At 42.8% G+C, this 19,556-nt stretch overlaps 1 protein-coding gene across 1 annotated transcript in view; it reads left to right on the forward strand.

Moving 5' to 3' along the window:
• Positions 1-9,185: 9,185 nt before the first annotated feature.
• Positions 9,186-19,556, forward strand: part of ANKRD55 (ankyrin repeat domain 55) — a 129,696-nt gene continuing 119,325 nt past the window's right edge. The window contains exons 1-2 of the mRNA XM_023210435.1: positions 9,186-9,304; positions 9,596-9,686. Coding sequence (XP_023066203.1) covers positions 9,629-9,686 — 58 coding nt within the window. The 5' untranslated portion in view covers positions 9,186-9,304; positions 9,596-9,628. The remainder of the gene's footprint in view (positions 9,305-9,595; positions 9,687-19,556) is intronic.

Consider the following 19,556-nt stretch of genomic DNA (forward strand, 5'->3'; position numbering starts at 1 on the left):
ATTGTTGTGGGTTGGGGAGGGGGTTGATTAATTCCCTGGCACTTCTTGCCCATCCTCAGAGCTGGCAAAGTGACCTTCTGCATTCTGAAAAAATACTCTCAGACCAAAATGTACATGCTGACCTTTGAAAGCCAGCTGAAGCACATTAACCAGTATAGGGACTGACAGTATCTGCTACAGAAAGACAGACAATGAAGACACAATGAATTACAAGTTAAGTACAGATGGTGATAATTATAAGAAGGCAAAAATGAGGAGTTTTTTTAAACTATAATTGAAATTGAGAAGGAAGGCAGCTGACCCCTTTAGATAGAATAGGAAAGTCAGGGAAGGCTGTCTGAGCAGAGACCTGAATGGTAAGAAGCAGCCCACCATGGGAAAAGTCAAGGAAAGAGAGATTTCGACCAGCAGTACTCAAAGTGTGGGCTGTGGCTGCTGCCAGTCCACGAGATGCTGGTTTATCACTCGTTTATGACAAGTTAAGTATACAAATTGAAAGTACTTTTACATGTAACCACTTAGAGATGGTTACAGCAATTTCACATTGCTACAACCTTCAAGCCTGTGATGGCAGACTTGTCTCACTGTGGTGTAGACCAGCTGGGCATTGTCAAATGTGCATGAAAAGTCATGCACAGTAGGACGGTGTTATATATGTGACATTTTAGGGTTAGTTTGTCAACCATACTCTAAAACCATATAAATATATGAATAAAGTAAGCATTTATTCATTTTTTAATTCTCCTAGTTCCAATTATTTTCATTTTTAACAATTATTTTTAAATCCAGGTTAAGAAGATTCATATTGCTGATTCTTTCAGGTTTATTGAGGTATGACTTACATTTAGTAAAATGCACCCTTTTCAGATGTTTAGTTCTATGAGTTTGACAAATGAATACAGGATATGTAACCATCACCACAATCAAGATATAGAATATTTCTGTCACTCCAAAAGTTCCATCCTGTTCCTCTGTAGTCCATTCCCTGGAAATCACTCATCTGATTTCTGTCTCCACTTTTTGCCAGAATGCCTTATATGTGGAATCATACAGTATGTAGCCTTTTGTGTCTGGGTTCTTTAACTCAGCATCATACACTAAAGATTTATCCATTAATTGAACATATCAGTAGCTCATTCCTTTTTATTGCTAAGTAGTATAGCTCGTTCCTTTTTATTGCTAAGTAGTATTCCATCATATAAATGTACCATAGTTTGTTTATCCATTCACCAGTCAATGCATATTGAGGTTGTTTTCAGTTTTGGGTAGTAATGAAGCCACTATAAACATTCATAAACAAGTGTTTGTGCAAACATATGGCTTCATTTCTCTAAATTAAATACCTGGGGACTGCATTGCTGGGCCATATTTATGTTTAACTTTATAAGAAACTACAAAACTGTTTTCCAAAATGGTTGCACCATTTTGTCCTCCTTCAGCAGCAATGTATGAGAGTTCCAACATCCTCACCAGCATATGGTGCAATCTTAGTTGCTTCTCTTTAAAGCTATTCCAATTGGTGCACAGTGGTATTTCATTGCAATTTTAATTTACATTTTTCTAATGACAAATGATGCTAAGCATTTTTTCATGTGCTTATTTACCTTTGGTATTTATTCTTTGATGAACTATTGATTCAAATCTTAGAACTTTTTTAAAACTGGGCATTTTTTTTTTTTTTTTACTATTAAGTTTTGAGGATTTTATATATTCTGGGTGCAAGTCCTTTATTGGATTTGTGTTTTACAAATACTTTCTCCCTGTCTGTAGCTTGTCTTCTCATGACTTACCCGCATTTCTCAAAGCACAAAACTTCGCAGCCATAGGCCGAGTGTGGTGGTTCACACCTGTAATCCCAATAGTTTGGGAGGCTGAGGTGGGCAGGTCATTGCGCTTAGGAGTTTGAGACCAGCATGGACAACAAGGCGAGACCCCATCTCTACAAAAAAAAAAGAAAAAATAGCTGGGCATGGTGGTGCACACCTGTAGTTCCAGCTACTTGGGGGGCTAGTGGAGGAGGATCACTTTAGCCTGGGAGGTCAAGGCTGCAGTGAGCCATGTTTGCGCCACTGTACAGCCTGGGCACCCTATTGAGATCCGATCTCAAAAACAAAAAACAAAACAAAAAAAACTACTAAAACCTTGCAGCCATAAAAAGAATAAAATCATGTTCTTCGCAGCAGTATACAGCTGGGGCTGTTATCCTAAGCAAATTAGCACAGGAAGAGAAAACCGAATACCATATTTTTGCTTTTAAGTGGGAACTAAACATTGGGTACTCATGGAGCAATAGACGCTGGGGACTAATTGGGGGGATTGAGGGAGGGGAGCAAGGGTTAAAAAACTATTGGGTACTATGTTCACTACCTGGGTGACAAGATCAGGTGTACCCCAAACCTCATCATCATACAATATTCCCATATAATAAACCTGCACATGTACCCCCTGAATCTAAAATAAAAGTTAAGAGGAAAATATTTTAATCATGACAAAGTAAAATCACAGTGGCAACTGCGATTAATGAGCTGAATTTTTAATTGTATTTCATTTTAATTAACTTAAATTTAAATAGCCACATGTACCTAGTGACTATTGAACAGCACAGATTACTACTACTAAATTGCACGTTCAGTGAAAAATGTGCAGTTTTTTGTTTGTTTTAGACAGGCTCACTCTGCTGGCCAGGCTGGAGCACAACTGCACGATCTCGGCTCACTGCAACCTCCACCTCCCAGGTTCAACCGATTCTCCCTCTTCAGCCTCCGGAGTAGCTGGGATTACAGGCCTGCTCCACCAAGCTTGGCTAATACTTGTATTTTTAGCAGAGACAGGATTTCATCACGCTGATCAGGCTGTTCTCAAACTCCTGACCTCATGATTGGCGTGCCTTGGCCTCCTAAAGTGCTGGGATTACAGGCACGAGCCACGACACCCGGCCCCACAGTTTTTAACATTCTTTTTGTAGTATGTTTGTTCTGATTTTCTTTTCTGACGGAATTTTACTCTTATCATGAGTGCATTGGCGTGATCATGGCTCACTCCAGCCTCCACCTCCCAAGTTCACGCAATCTTCCCACCTCAAACTTCCCCAGTAGCAGGGACGACAGGCACATGCCACCATGCCCAGCTGATTTTTAACTTTTATTTTGTAGAGACAAGGTGTCACAATGTTGCCCAGGCTAGTCTCAAACTCCTGGGTTCAAGCAGTCCTCCTGCCTTGGCCTCCCAAAGTGCTCAGATTACAGGCATGAGCTACTGCTATGTCCAGAATTGGTAGGTTCTTGGTCTCACTGACTTCAAGAATGAAGCCGTGGACCCTTGCAGTGAGTATTACAGTTCTCAAAGATAGTGAGTCTGGAGTTTGTCCCTTCTGATGTTTGGACGTGTTCGGAGTTTCTTCCTTCTGGTGGGTTCCTGGTCTGGCTGACTTCAGGAGTAAAGCTGCAGACCTTCAGGAGCGTTACAACTCTTAAGGCAGTGCCTCTGGAGTCGTTCGTTCCTCCCGTCCGGAGTTGTCCATTCCTCCTAGTGGGTTCATGGTCTCACTGGCCTCAGGAGTGAAGCTGCAGAAGTGAAACTGCACACCTTCACAGTGAGTGCTATAGCTCATAAAGCCAGTGCATACCCAAAGAGCCAGCAGCGACAAAATTTATAGCAAAGAGTAAAAAAACCAAAGCTTCCAGAATGTAGAAAGGGACTGCACAGCGTTGCCCGTGCCAGTTTCCCCAGCCTGCTTTTATTCCCTTATCCGGCCCCACCCACATCCTGCTGATTGGTCCATTTTACAGAGAGCTGATTGGTCCATCTTACAGAAAGCTGATTGGTCCATTTTGACAGGGTGCTGATTGGTGCATTTACAATCCCTGAGCTAGACACAGTGCTGATTGGTGCATTTACAATCCTCCAGCTAGACATGAAAGTTCTCCAAGTCCCCAGCAGATTAGCTAGATACAGAGTGCTGATTGGTGTATCCACAAACTCAGGGCTAGACACAGAGTGCTGATTGGTGCATATACAATCCTTCAGCTAGACATAAAAGTTCTCCAAGTCCCCACCCGACTCAGGAGCTCAGCTGGCTTTGCCTAGTGGATACAGCATGGGGCGGGGGCAGAGCTGCCTGTCAGTCCCAGTGCCCCCGCCTGCACTTCTCAGCCTTTGTACAGTAGATTGAACCGAGGGCACAGAGCAGGGGGCGGTGGCTGTCAGGGAGGCTCCTGAGGGCTCGGGCATGAGGGGCTGCATGTCTGGAGACCTGCCCCCGCAGGGAGGCGGCTTAGGCCCAGGGTGAATTTGAGCAAGGCACGGGTGGGCTGGCAGTGCTGTGGGACCTGGCATACCCTCCACAGCTGCTGGTCCGGGTGCTAAGCCCCTCACTGCCCAGGGCCAGTGGTGCTGGCCTGCTGGCAGCTCCATGTGTGAGACCCGCCCGCCCAGCCCGCGCCCATCTGCCAAGCCAGCGCCCATCACTCACGCTGGCCTGCGAGCACCGCACACAGCCCCAGTTCCCGCCCTGCCTTTCCCTCCACACCTTCCAGCAGAGGGAGCCGGTTCCAGCCTCGGCCAGCCCAGAGAGGGGCTCCCACATTGCAGTGGGGGATGGAAGGGCTCCTCAAACGTGGCCAGAGTGGACACCAAGGCCGAGGAGGCGCCAAGAGCGAGCAAGGGCTGCTAGCACGTTGTCACCTCTCACTGTGTCTGGCCCTAATATTCTTTATATATTTTAGAAACGATCTCATTCTGTTGCTCAGGTTGAAGTGCAGTAGTGGAGTCATAGATCCCAGCAGCCTTGAACACCTGGTCTCAAGTGAGCCTCCTGCTTCAGTCTCCCAAAATGCTGGGATTACACATGCAAGTTGCCATACCCAGCCTTATTATTGGCATGTAATAGTATGCCTGTTGACTCTAATAATAAAAATTAGGGCTTGTATTCTCTAACTCCTACTTTTATGTTTCTATTAATTTTTATCATATTTTCAGAATGCATGATGGTTTGGAAATTCAAAAATCAGATTTTTCACTACAGCTAGGCTCAGAAGCATTGGGCTAGACAGTTGTCACGGTATGGGCAAAAGCCTTATTTCCCTAACAGGGCTATTTCTCTTTGAAAATTCACAAAGCAGCATTCTGAAAAAGGAAGTGACTGGTGGGACATGAGAGTGGAGGACTATTTTGGATAATGTTGTCAGAGAGAGCTCGGTGGTCGCACTGAGTAGGGGAAACAGCATTCCAAGGAGAGACAGAATAGCAGTCTTTAGGGCATGGAAAAGGGAACTGTGTGTTTAAATACAGACCAGTGTGGCTGGATGTTGGGAAGGGAGGGAGAGTGGTGAGGAAAGAACTAGAAAGGAAGGAAACGGATTTTGCATAACCACAGACCTTGTCCTCTCCTCATCTCCTGCATTGTAGATCAAAGTTAATGCACCACAGGCACCGGATAGGCGTGAATAAGTGCTTTAATCAAAATGAATGTGAAGGCTCCATACGGTAGCTCACGCCTGTAAAGCTAGCACCTTAGGGGGCCAAGGTGGGCGGATCGCTTGAGCTCAGTAGTTCAAGACTAGCCTGGGTAACAAGATGAAACCCTGTCTCTACAAAAAATACAAAAATTAGCCCAGTATGGCATGTGCCTATAGTCCCAGCTACCCAGGAGGCTGAGGTGGGAGGATTGATTAAGGCTGGGAGGTAGAGGTTGCAGTGAGCCCAGATCACACCACTATACTCCAGTCTGGGTGACAGAGCCTGATCCTGTCTCCTGTCTCAAAAACAAAAGAAGAGACAACCATATCTTATTGTACACTGGCCTTGAAGAAACAACCATATCTTATTGTACACTGGCCTTGGTTGTATAGAAAGAACTATCTTGGCCAGGCGCAGTGGCTCATACCTGTAATCCCAGCACTTTGGGAGGCCAAGGCAGGCGGATCACCTGAGGTCAGGAGTTTGAGACCTGCCTGACCAACATGGAGAAACCCTGTCTCTACTAAAAATACAAAAAAAAAATTTGCTGGACATGGTGGCACGTGCCTGTAATCCCAGCTACTCGGGAGGCTGAGGGAGGAGAATCGCTTGAATAAGGGAGGCAGAGGTTGCAGTGAGCTCAGATCACACCATTGTACTCCAGCCTGGGTGACAAGAGCGAAACTCCATCTCAAAAGAAAGAAAGAAAAAAAGAACTCTTACGTTTGCCGCCCCGGAAGTGGACTGAATAATAGTCAGCTCTCACAAGAAGTTAGAGAGTGGGATTCCCATGCCACAGGTTAAGACACTGAGGCTCAAAAAATTATGTTACTGTGAGGTAGATCAGCAGGACTTGTTTTCCAAGCACTGGTCAAGACGCCTGGTTGCATCCCTGCTGCTTAGAGCAGGATCTGGTTGAAACAGGGTGCAGTGAAGAAGCCAGCCAAAACCAGAAGATGGTAAGGAGAGCAACCTCTAGCTGCCCTCACTGCTTAGTAGCATAAAGACACTCCCACTAACACCATGACAGTTTACAAATGCTTACCTTACCGGGTTGCAGAAACTCCCTGCTCCTTTTTCAGAAAGTTCTGAGCAGCCCACCTCTTAATTAGCATGTAATTAAAATGGGTCTAAATACATCTGCCAACATCCCATACACTGCTCCTCCAGGCACAGCGCCCGTGGGATAGCCCTTATCCACAAGGAGCGGTACCTCTGCTGCTGCTGTAGTGTACACTGCTGCTTCAGTAAAAGTTACTGTCTCCACCATGGGCTTCCCTTTTAATTCTTTCATGGGCAAAGCCAAGAATCCTTCAGGCTAAGTCCCAATTTGGGGGCTCACCTGCACAGCATCAACTTCTCCTAATCACACACCTAACAAAAGACAAACCCAAGTTCATGCCCTTTCCACTCTCTTTGACTGCCTTTCTTCAAAATGAGCCCAAAGCAACCCTTTTCCAAACATGAAAATGCCTGTATATTTTAATTTGGTTTTGTAATCATTTTAGAGACTGCATTTATTTTGAGAGTTCCTCTTTTGTATTAGTTTCCTGAAGCCATTGTAACAAATCATCACCAGTTTGGTGGCTCAAAACAACAGAAATTTATTCTCCCACAGTTCTGGGGACTAGAATTTTGAACTCAAGGTGTCAACAGGGCCTCCTCCTTCTGAAGGCTCTAAGGGACAGCCTGTTCCATACTTCTTCCAGCTTCTGGTGGCTGCAAGTGTTCCTTAGCTTGTGGTTGCATCATTCACCTCTCTGCCACTAGGCCCACGTGGCCTCCTCCACCTCTCTCTGCGTGTCTCTTATAAGGGCGTTTGTGGTTGGATACAGGGCCCACCAGTATAATGCAGGATGATTTCAACTTAAGACTCTTAACTAAATTGCATCTGCAAAGACTCCTTTTCCAAATAAGGTCATATTCATAGGTTCTGAGGACTAGAACGAGGACATTCCTTTCTGTGGGCCCTTCCACAAACCATTCAGCCCTCTATCCCCTCCATGTGCTGCAGCCTGGAAACTCTCCCCAGATAGCAAGCTGGGGATTCACACTGACCTCATTTGTTTATCTTCTCTCAAAGATCCGTGTCCTGTGCTTTCTGTTGTCCGAAAACTGTTTGACCTATTTTGCCCAATTTTCCAGTTGTTTAAGGAAGAAGGGTGAATCCGGTTCCTATTACTCCAGCATGGCCAGGAGCAGAAGTTGCACCCATGAGTGTAAGCTCATTGAATATGGGAACATTTCCTGTCTTGCCTTTCTATTGCCTGTAGAAATGATTGGAGCATAGGACTCCTTCCTTAACAACTGATGAATTAATGAACAAGTGAATGAAAGGGAAGCTCATCTAAACCCTTTGTTTTTCTCATGTTTGGGACTGAATGGTAAAAACCCCTTTTACCTCTGTCAGTCAGGTGAGCTGGAGCCATCTCTCCTTAGCTGAGGATCTGCTGATGTAATTCTCAATTTCCTCCTCAATCCACTCGCAGCCCCTAAGTCTGGCTCTCATGGTTAATGCAAGAAACTGGTGTTGGGAAATTTAAGAGATTTATCTAAGGAGCACATTTTGGGTAATTATTTGTAAGACATATGTTCTGCCTGTGTTTTTAAATAAAAAGAACGCAGGGCATGTTGAGGGGAGGGGCTGATGTGGGAAAGGAGAATGAATAGTACTTTTGAGTGAGTATTGTCACAAAGAAGAGAGGCCCCCCAATTTGTTGATGGAAAATTAATGATAGGCACTGAGAAAATATGAGGCAGGAGAGAAATAAGGAGACTGCCTATCAAAGAACACAAATTATACACTAGATCAGTCCATATCAAAACAAAGGTGGCCATGTACGGAGGAAAATGGTTTCTGCTTTTATTTCCACAATCACACACTAATTAAGTTAAAAAGAAAACAGTTATTACCACTATCAATAGCATTTATAAAAGCATCTACTATATGGCTGTTTGACTTATCCAAAAATCTGGTTGTGCCTAGAATGTAGATTTTTGTTTGAATTTATTATACCATATTTTTATTACAAATATAAGATAATAGATACTGGTTATTAACAAACCAAAAATACAGAGATTGCTGCAGAACAAGTTAGAAATCTACTCTAATTACACTGGCCTGAAGGAACCAATATTAGCAGTATGTATCTTTTTACATCTTTTTCAGTGTTGCCCTGAATATGTGAACATTATAATGTATACAGTGAGTGGCTTCTGGTTTTATTAAAATGTGAACAAATGAAATATATAACTTGTTTCTTTCATTTAACAATAGATTAGTGACATGTCACCAGATAACTACACAGATTTATTTATGTCAGATTTTTAAATCTAGAGTACGAATTTACCACCATTTACTTAACCGCTTCCTGAATGAGGTACGTTCAGGTGATTTTTCAGGTTTTACCACATATAATGCTACAATACACTCCCTTGTGACTGCAGACTGTTTTAATGTTATCACCACAGACACTCGAGCCTTGAAATGTCACCTTTCAAATGACGCCTTTCCCCATCCTCCCTGTCAGTTGGAGAATGGAACTGAAAGGGGAGTGAAGAAGACTGCCAACATGGATAATTACTCCACACAGCACATGGCCAGCAGCCTCCTGCTACAATATTTACATCCTATTCCATTGAGATGGCACTCTCTGCTCACATGACCCAAATGCAGTTCTCGCTCCGCCAAGAGCACAGCCGAATGCGAACTGCATTGGCAGCTTTGCACATGCTCTGTCTGGCCCTGTGAATCCTCACTCACCCATTCAGATTTCTGTTGGTGTAAAGCGACATTCCAGCTGCTGAAGCTCCGTGATCTGCTGTGTTTCCCCAGCCCAGATCCAAGGCAGGTGGCCCATATAATTACTATCTTTTTAGAGTTTGAGTAATTGTGTTTATTTATTTGGGGGTGAAGGGGGTATTATGCCCAAGTACAGCTGATGAATAAGGCCATAGAGTAACTCTTTTCCTAGCAGGTATTTACAGGAATAGCATTTACCAATTTTCATCACTTGCCTGGACAACAACCTGCAGCTCTGGTGCACATTTAATTCTGAAACAGAGGTCTTGGCAAACGATGCTGCCTCTGACTGTCACGTTGACTGTAATGTTTGAGATGGTGTTTTCTCCTCTCTAGAGACCTGGATGCTTTTTGCCATTCTGATGGTAAATGATGAGACAGGCTACCATGGATTTCAGCACCCCTTCTGTGTTTGATCAGCAAAGAGGTAAAATGTTGCTTTAACACATTCTTTGGTGTTAGCATCCTTAGTCCCATGGTATGGATTTGCAGTTGTAAGGAGAGAAAGAGAAGTGTGCGTGTGTGTGTGCGCGTGTGTGTGTGCATGAGTATTTGCTATGTAGGATGTGGAAAGAGGATTTTACCTAGAAAACAAACCTGTTCAAAATGTTTGCTTCTTTGATAAGCATCTGAAACAGAAAAATAAGCTTATGATTTGTTGTATAAGCTTATGATCTTGTTGAAGTATTCCTACCTTCAAATTTTAAAAATTGGATTTCAAGCACACTATTTCAGATAGTGTCGTCTTTATTCTGTTTTTTGCAAGTCTTTTTTAAAAATTAGAGTAAGCAGTGTAAGAACACATCACTTTTTTTTAATCATTCTATTAGCCCTGTATCTCATTGCTATATCTTCATAAGCATTTTTTTATTCCTTCAGGAATAGATGTTGCCTGTATTTATGTCGGGTTGATATGTTATCTCATCCAAGGTTGTGTAATGACATATCCCTATGCTATTATTTGCAGCGACAGGGTATATCCTCCTTACTTATAATTTCTGGAGTGGAGGTAATTTTCCACATCAAAATGTTGCTGTAAAATCAACTCATCCTTATAATACCATGTATTTGGCCATATGGTCTATGTGTATACATTTTGCATGTGCAATGTGTTTATACACATCTTCACGTAATACTTATGTGTAATTGTAAATATTTTTTTAGTATGAATGTGAAATTTCCATTTTATAAACATAATAAATATTTTTTAGAATCTTTTCTTAAATATCTAATATTTAAACCACTTTCTACAGTCTCTGAATATTCTTCAAGATCCTAAGTTCCTTTGGTGATTTTATCTGTTTGGGCTACAACACGAAATGGTGGTTTGAAAAAGCCTCATTAAGAAAATGTATTGCTTCATTCTTTTTTCCCTTTCCCTGCTCTAGGCCATAGCATGTTTAATACCCCTCAAGCTACATTTGGCATTGTGGGTGAATTATTTTACCCCAGTGGGTTTCTCCAAAAATAAATTTTTATTTAGATTCCTGAGTTAGCTAATGTATGTATGTATATAGTGTGTTCTCCAGGTCTTAGCTCATTTGGAATAGTGTTCGTGTGTGTGTGTGTGTGTGTGTGTGTGTGTGTGTGTGTGCCCGCGCGCCTTCAGAAAGTGCCGGCTCATACCGCGTTTGGATCTTAACACCGTAGAGAAAGGGGTTGTCACAGCTGTGCCCACCACCATCCTCTCCTCCTGGTACATTTTATATCACTGATGCAGTCAGTAAAAGTGAAAATCTGCTAAGAACCAAAGAGCTCACACTGGCTAAAAAATGACGTTGCTGAGCCATGAAACACACAATGGGTTTATTTTTGAAGAATAATTGGAGGGAGCTGGGACTGACTGAAGAAGAACTAGCTCTTCATAATGAATGTACATGTTCCAGTGTTATACCTTCTAACAGGATTGAGCCCCAAACATAGTTAAGATATAGAATTACAAGACTGATTTTCTTATAACACCTTTCATGTGAGCGATTCACAGCAATTCCTCCACCTGGGCGCAAATCTCTCCCATGGAAGTTAACCCTCTCCCTACCATGTTTATCTCTATTTCTCAATCCTTTCTCTCTTTCTAGAGGTTTTATCATATGGTGGAAAGAGCATGGGATTTTAAATCTTATAGACATAGACCAGAATGGCAGATCAGCTACTTCTTAGCTGTGTGAACTTGGCAAGTTACCTAACCTCTCTGGGCCTTAGATTCCCCAGCAATATAATGAAGGAAATGATGCTTACCTAGCAGGTTGTTGTGAGGATCTAAAATAACATCTAAAAAGCACCTGTCAGCAATGCCTGATATTCAATAAGTATTTTCCCATTTTGGCTGCGGCTGTTATTATTATTGCTATTGTTATTATCACCTTGGACTGGGAGTTTCTGAAGTGCAAACGACTACTCATCTCTCTACCTTCAGCTTGAATGTAGCAGTCCTAAATGAGGGCTTAGTACTGGATGATTAAATTACATTAATTATTTTTTTCAGAACCCTAGGATACTCTTTATAGCAAGCCCTAGAATAATAATTAAGCGATTCCTGAATAGTTTTATTACCTCATTAATCCTTCCTGTTTCTTAAAAGCATGAAAGACTATGAGAGGTTGAGACCATTATACAGATTTTAATTACATTGTTGGACAAACCAAAGGGAAGTGACTTTCTCGGGAAAAGTTGAGCATGAGGCTTTAGTTGAGGGTTTTTCATGACTTGTTACTATCTGGATAATTGAACCCTAACAGCACTGGATTTACATGCAGATGGGGACAGAAGACATTGCATCTGGAAGAACCTTAGCAATCAGGCAATCCACTGGTTTTCACATTGGCTGTATTTAAGAATCATCTGGCCTGGGCGTGAGGGCTCACGCCTGTAACCCCAGCACTTTGGGAGACCGAGGTAGGCAGATCACATGGTCAAGAGATTGAGACCACCCTGGCCAACATGGTGAAACCCCGTCACTACTAAAAATACAAAAATTAGCTGGGCATGGCGGCACACACCTGTAGTCCCAGCTACTCGGGAGGCTGAGGCAGGAGAATTGCTTGAACCTGGGAGGTGGAGGTTGCAGTGAGCTGAGATCGGGCCACTGCACTCCAGCCTGGCAATAGAGCAAGACTCTGTCTCAAAAAAAAGAAAAAAGAATCATCTGAAGAAATTCTGAAAATGCTGATGCTTGAATCCCACCCAGGGAGATTCCAGTTTAACTGCAGTGAGATATGGCCCAACCAGCACTCCCTGGGAAGTTCTCATGGACAGCAAAGATTGAGAACCAGTCATTCAACCTACCCCTCTTCCACATTTCAGATGCGGGAACTAAAGCACAGAGAGGTTCAAAGTTGGGTCCTTCCTAATAATAATAACAACACCCCACTAAATAGCAACAGAGGGGATTGAGGCCCAGGTGTTCTCCACCCATACAACAGGGCAAAAGGCAGCTTCCTGTGCATGTCCAATCCCTGGGCTAGCACTGACTCTGGCTCATGGTTGCCCAGAGAATGGTGGAAGAATATGATGCAGAAAGACCTTCAGGGCTCCAGCGAGGTGGATTTGGCAAGCTGACTCCCTCCACATGCATTTCTCAATATTTCTCTTTAGCTAGAGGCAACGAGGCATGCCAGGGTCTTGGTGACAGATGGCCATTTGCTCATGTCCTGTCTCTGCCCTCTTCCTAGTTACATGAACTTGCACAAACTAGTTGATCTCCAGTGGCTTCTGCCTCCTTGACCGTAAATGTGGATAATACTATATTACATATTCACAGAGCTGTCGGGAGGCCTAAAGATCAGATTATTTGACTGGCCAGGGGCATGAGGGCTGTGTCTCCGGCTGGCTTTGTAAAACTGTGAGGGAGGAAGCCTGGGTCTTCAGAACTCTCGACTCTCTTTTGTGCTTTTAGCTTTCACCATAGCAACATCTCTTCTGGTCCCACGTGTTCTTTCTGGCTGTGTTCCCTCTCAAAGCCCACACACGCAGGAAGCGACCTGTAGTAAAGCCATTTACTACAGAACACAGAGGTTCCCGCTAAAGTCTACGTATTATGTAACTAAAGATACTTGCATTGTAAGCTTTGTCACGACTTTTGGAAGGAAAAGTTTTGCTGCGTCTGAAAGAATCCCAAGCCTCAAAGAGAAAATGAAAAAAAAAAAACAAACAGGCAAGGGGGCGGGGCCGGGTAGCCTCAGGGCCTCACCCACTCCTCTGTGTTGTTGGGGGTGAGGAGGGCCTGGCCCTGCCAGGGTCTTTGAGGAAATGTGCCTGATGATGCTGAGCGGTGTGTTTGCACGCACTTGTGTGGGCCGTGGACCACCCTCTTGCACAGATTGTTTCTCTGGTCGAGTTGCGGAAAAGCAGAGGAAGGACTTTGTCTTCCAGCCCAGATTAATACAGTATGTGTCTCTGGGCTGCTGTAACCAATTATCACAAGCTGGGTAGCTTAAAACAACAGAAATATGTCTTCTCACAGTTCTGGTGGCCAAGTCTGAAATGAAAATGTCAGCAGCGGGCCGGGCACAGTGGCTCACACCTGTAATCCCAGCACTTTGGGAGGCCGAGGTAGGCAGATCACCTGAAATCAAGAGTTTGAGACCAACCTGGCCAAAATGGTGAAACCCCAACTCTAGTAAAAATAAAATATTAGCCAGATGTGGTGTCACGCACCTGTAGTCCCAACTACTTGGGAGGCTGAGGGACAAGAATTGCTTGAACCCAGGAGGCGGAGGTTGCAGTGAGTCAAGATTGTGCCACTGCAGTCCAGCCCAGGTGACAGAGTGAGGCGCCATCTCAAAAAAAAAAAAAAAATGTCAGCGGAGGGCCTACTCCTAGAGCCTTTAGGAAAGAATCTTCCCTGTCCTTCCAGCCTTGGCTGCTGTGGCCTCATCACTCTGGTCTCTGCCACCATCCTCACTTGGCCTCGTCTGTGTGCATCCCTCCTCTGTGTACCTGTCTCAAAGTTCCTCTGCCTCTCCTTTAAGGATGCATGTGATTGCATTTAGGGACCACCCAGATAATCCAGGATAAACTACTCCTCTCAAAGTCCTTGACTTAATCACATCCTTTCAGATAAAAGGTCATAGTCACTCTCTTGCCATATAAGGGAATAGCCACAGGTTCCAGCAATAGAGATGAGAATGTATCTTTAGGGCCACCATTCAACCTATTGCAGGGAGTGAGAAGAGGTCAGATCCCAGAAAGAACGCAACACTGTGACTCGGTTTTTGGTAAAATCCATTCTCCTTTAAGCTAGAAGAAAAACTGACAAATAAGAGGTGGGGGCAGATGGGGAGCATCTGTTTGGTGCAGACTCTGTGCAGAGCTTTACATGGATACATACTGACAAGAAGGAATGTTTATGGAGCATTTAGCAGACCCAGGTTCTGTCCTAAGGACTGCACACAGACTAGCTCATATAATCCTCATATCAGCTTCAGAGTATGACCCCCTTTTATCGATGAGGAAATTTAAAAAGGTTATGACCTACCCAATGTTACCACAAAGTCAAACAGCAAAGCTAGGATTCCAGGCTAACCCTGTTTCACTTCAAAGCCCATGTTCTTTCTACTGCAGAATGTCTTTTCCTTGGCCAGTGATAAGGTTTAATTTAAAAAAAGACATCTATGAAAAATCGAATTAATGAAACATTTATTTTCACAGTCAAGCTCTTATTCCACTGTGTTGTGGATTTTTAAAGTTCCCACACACAGATGTGCAGGTTTTAAATCCAACTGCTCATCTAAAATGGGAATGCTAGACAAAAAGATCTGTGCTTTGCTGAAAAAGCAAAAGTGAAAACTCTGGCGTGACAACCAGATGCCTCCAGAGGAAGAATAAGCAAATTTTGAATGGTGTTTTGGGCAAAGGAGTCCTCTCAAAGGAGTTTTGAAAGGCAAGCATAGCAGATAGGAAAGAAACGGGAATGATTTGGGTTCAGTTGCTGAGTTCAGGCTCAGAGATCTTGAATGGGAGCCTGGAATAAACCCAGGAACATTGAGAGGAATTCTGTGATTGATTTTCAGATTGACAGTCCACATAAATAAAGACTAGCTGGCAAATCAGCCCTGGTTTAGAAGCAGATTATATGTTGCCTTTGAGAAAATGCGTAGCCTTCTTCTCTTGGTCAAGAAAGAGGAGCAGAGGGAAAGAGAGATGGGAGAAGAATCTTTTTCTCCTGTTCTTGACCACTCCTGAACAAGTCTAGGCAAGCATGTTTGTTTCAGTGTTTGTTTTGTTTTGTTTTGTTTTGTTTTTTGAGATGGAGTCTCACTCTATCGCCCAGCCTGGAGTGCACTGGCATGATCTCGGCTCACTGCAACCTCCGTCTCCTGGGTTCAAGCAATTCTACTGCCTCAGCCTCCTGAGTAGCTGGGATTACAGGCACCCACCATCGTGACCGACTAATTTTCGTATTTTTATAGAGACAGGGTTTCACCTTTTGACCAGGTTGGTCTTGAACTCCTGACCTCAGGTGATCCGCCCTCCTCAGCCTCCCAAAGTGCTGGGATTACAGGCATGAGCCACTGCACCCGGCCTCTTTCAGTTTTCTTAATCCCTCCTGAATAAGTCTAGGCAAGTGTGTTTGACCCCCACCTTTCTCTGCCCTATTCTTTGTGATGCTGCCTTCTTCCAACCAACCAACTCCTGAGAAAGTGTATAACAGTCCAATCCATTCTGGAGTGTGCTGTGGCCTCCATCTGTTTCCCCCTAGGACAGGCTGTGCCCCCAATAACCTGAGCATCCCTTTCCTTCCACCCTTCATGGCTCCTCTCCTCTTAAGGACTCTACAGAAGGAAGCTCCTGGCCGAGCTTATCCAAACAATTACCCTTCACAGCCATCAATATTCTTCACCACAGGACCACCCAACTGTCCTGGGGGAGGGAGCCTCTTGCCAGAGTATGCATCCCAAGAGGGAGGACCCTGGAGTGGTATCTGGAGAGAATAGAGACTCACTTGGGCAACCACATCTGAATCAACCCTGATGTTTCCCATAACTCGTTGGATCAGCTTCAAGAGGCTCTCCCTCAGCTCAGCCTCTGCTGCAGCAGGCAGCTGAGCCACAACACTGAGCTCTTCCTGTCATCTCTACTCACTAACTCCACAGTTCCACAACTAAGTAACTGTGCTGAGTACCTGATATTCATGGATTTTCCCTTTGATACCACTATTTTAATTCAAGGATATTTTAACCAAAATGGATATGGAGCCTAAAAGAAAATACAATAAACTTGTAGCTGTTTTTTTATTATGAAACAAGCATGAGACAAACATCTTACTCATCACCAAATGTGGGACAAGGTGAGAAGGTGAGGGTATGGAAGCACTGAAGTCAAAGGTTGATTTTCAGATTGACAGTCCAAATAAATAAAGACTAGCTGGCAAAAGGTGGCATATGGGTGGGACTAAGACCACTAACCAGGAGTCACATGATTAATGCACTTGTAAATCTCTGTTGGTCATTTAATGCACGGTCTGCTGAATTGTGTTTGAGAATTCCCTTATATTACGAATGATCTACATGTAGATTTTCTGATTTATCTTTTAAAGTCATGATGGTTTTACCCTAATATTTACCTTCAATCAATATGTAGGTTTGTGTGCTTAATAAGGGCTCTTTGTTTTCTCTTTGTGAAACCTAAGAATGGCACTTGCTCATTAATGAGGCTTTTCTTATTTTGTCAGCTATATTGAGGGAGGAAGAGAAGGGAAGTCATTCCAGTATACATGGAAAGTATTTCCATTTCTAAATGTGCTCTCAGAGCTTAAGATATATGCATGTAATATTCAATAGTATTCAATTATTTTAAATTTTTCTTTTTTTCTTTTTTCTTTTTCTTTCTTTTTTTTTTTTTTTGGAGGTAGAGTCTTGCTCTATCCCTCAGGCTGGAGTGCAGTGGCGCCATCTAGGCTCACTGTAACCTCCACCTCCGGGGTTTAAGTGATTCTCCTGCCCCAGCCTCCTGAGTAGCTGGGATTACAGGTGCCTGCCACCATGCCCAGCTAATTTTTGTATTTTTAGTAGAGACGGGGTTTCGCCATGTTGGCCAAGCTGGTCTCGAACTCCTGACCTCAGGTGATCTGCCCATCTTGGCCTCCCAAAGTGCTGGGATTACAGGTGTGAGTCACTGCGCCTGGCCTAAATTTTTCAAAAATAATTTCAAATTTATAGAAATGTTGTAAAATTAAGAATCATATAAAAAAACACTTGTATGCCTTTTACTCGGATTCATCTAATGTTAACATTTTGCCCCATTTGCTTTATCATTTGCTCTTTCTGTCTCTGTCTCCCTCGCTCCTTCCCTCCCTCCCTCTCTCTTTCTGTGTGTGTGTGTCTCTCTCCCTCAACATGTGTGTGTGCTTTTTGTTAATCTAGCATCTGCATTCTAATTTTGTCTATTGACCTAATACAGGTATACCTTGGGGATACGGTGGGTTTGTTTCCAGACCATTGCAATAAAGTGACTATTGCAAAAAGCAAGTTATACAAACTTTTGGTTTCTCAATGCATGTAAAAGTTAGGTTTACATTGTACTATAGTCTATTAAGTATGCAATAGCATTTTGTCTAAAAATGTGCATACCTTATTTTAAAAATACTTTATTGCTAAAGAAAAACTAATGATCATCTGAGCCTTCAGCCATCTTTTTGCTGGTAGAGGGTCTTGCCTCGATGTTGATGGCTGCTGACTGATCTCAGTGGTGACCGCTGAAAATTGGGGTAACTGTGGCAAGTTCTTCAAATAAGACAAAAATAAAGTTTGCTGCATAATTGACCCCTTCTTTCATGAAAGATGTTATCTGTAACATGTGATACGTTTTGATAGCATTTTACCCACAGTAGATATTCTTTCAAAACTGGAGTCAGTTCTCTCCAAACCTACCACTGCTTTATCAACTAAATTTATGTAATATTCTAAATCCTTTGTTGTTATTTCAACAATATTCACAGCATGTTCACTAGGAGTAGATACGATCTCAAGAAATCACTTTCTTTACTCATCCATAAGAAGCAACTCTTCATCCATTCAAGGTTTATGATGAGATTGCAGCAATTTAATCACATCTTCAGGCTTCACTTCTAACTCTAGTTCTCTTGCTATTTTCACTACATCTGCAGTTACTTCCTCTACTGAAGTTCTGAACTCCTCTAAGACTTCTTCCAAACTCCTGTTCGGGGAGTTGAAATTACCTTCTTCCAAACCCCCGTTAGTGTTGATATTTTTACCTCCTTCAATGAATCATAAATGTTTTTAATGGTATCTTGAAGAGTGAATTCTTTCCAGAGTTTTTCTTAGTTTTTTTTTTTTAATTTTCTCTGCCAGAAACTAATAAAGCAAAGGTTTTCAATTTACTTTGCCCAGATCCATCAGAGGAATCACTATCTATGAAGGCTATCTAGCCTTGCAAAATTTGTATCATACATAGCAAGACTTGAAAGTCAAAATTACTCCTTGATTCATGGGCTGCAGAATGGATGCTGTGTTACAGGCATGAAAACAACATTAATCTCCTTGTACATCTCTATCAGAGTTCTTGCTTAGAAAAAATGATTCATTTCAAAATATTACTCTCATTGACAATGTATTGTCAGTATTTTTTTGAGAGGAATTTTTATTTCTGACCAGTAGGTCTCAATACTAGGCTTAAAATAATCAGTAAACCATGTTGTAAATAGATTTGCTATCATCCAGGCTTTGTTATTCCATTTTTAGAGCAGATGAAGAGTAGATTTAATATAATTGTTAAGAGCCTTCAGGTTTTGGAATGGTAAATGAGCACTGGCTTCAACTCCAAGTCACCAGCTGCATTAGCCCCTAACAAGAGTCCTTTGAAGCATTGAAGTTGGCAGTGACATCCCTTCTCCAGCTATGAAAGTCCTAGATGGAATACTCTCCCAATAGACGGCTGTTTTATCTACATTGAAAATCCGTTGTTTAGTGTGGCCACCTTCATCAATGACCTTAGCTAGATCTGCTGGATAACTTGCTGCAGTTTCTCCAACAGCACTTGCTGCTTCACCTCACATTTTTACATTATACAGATGGCTTCTCTCCTTAAACTTCTTGAAACAACCTTTGCTAGCTTCAAACTTTTATTTTGTCTCTCCCTCATCTCTCTCAGACTTCACAGACTTGAAGAAAGTTAGGGGTTTCCTCTGGATTAGGCTTTGGCTTAAGGAAATGTGGTGACTAGATTGGTCTTTTATCCAGGCCACTAAAACTTTCTCCATATCTGCAATAAAGCTGTTTCTCTTTCTTATAATTCATGTGTTCGCTGGAGTAGCACTTTTAATTTCCTTCAAGAACAT

Source organism: Piliocolobus tephrosceles, chromosome 4 (assembly GCF_002776525.5).
Source record: "Piliocolobus tephrosceles isolate RC106 chromosome 4, ASM277652v3, whole genome shotgun sequence".
Classification (NCBI taxonomy): Eukaryota; Metazoa; Chordata; class Mammalia; order Primates; family Cercopithecidae; genus Piliocolobus; species Piliocolobus tephrosceles.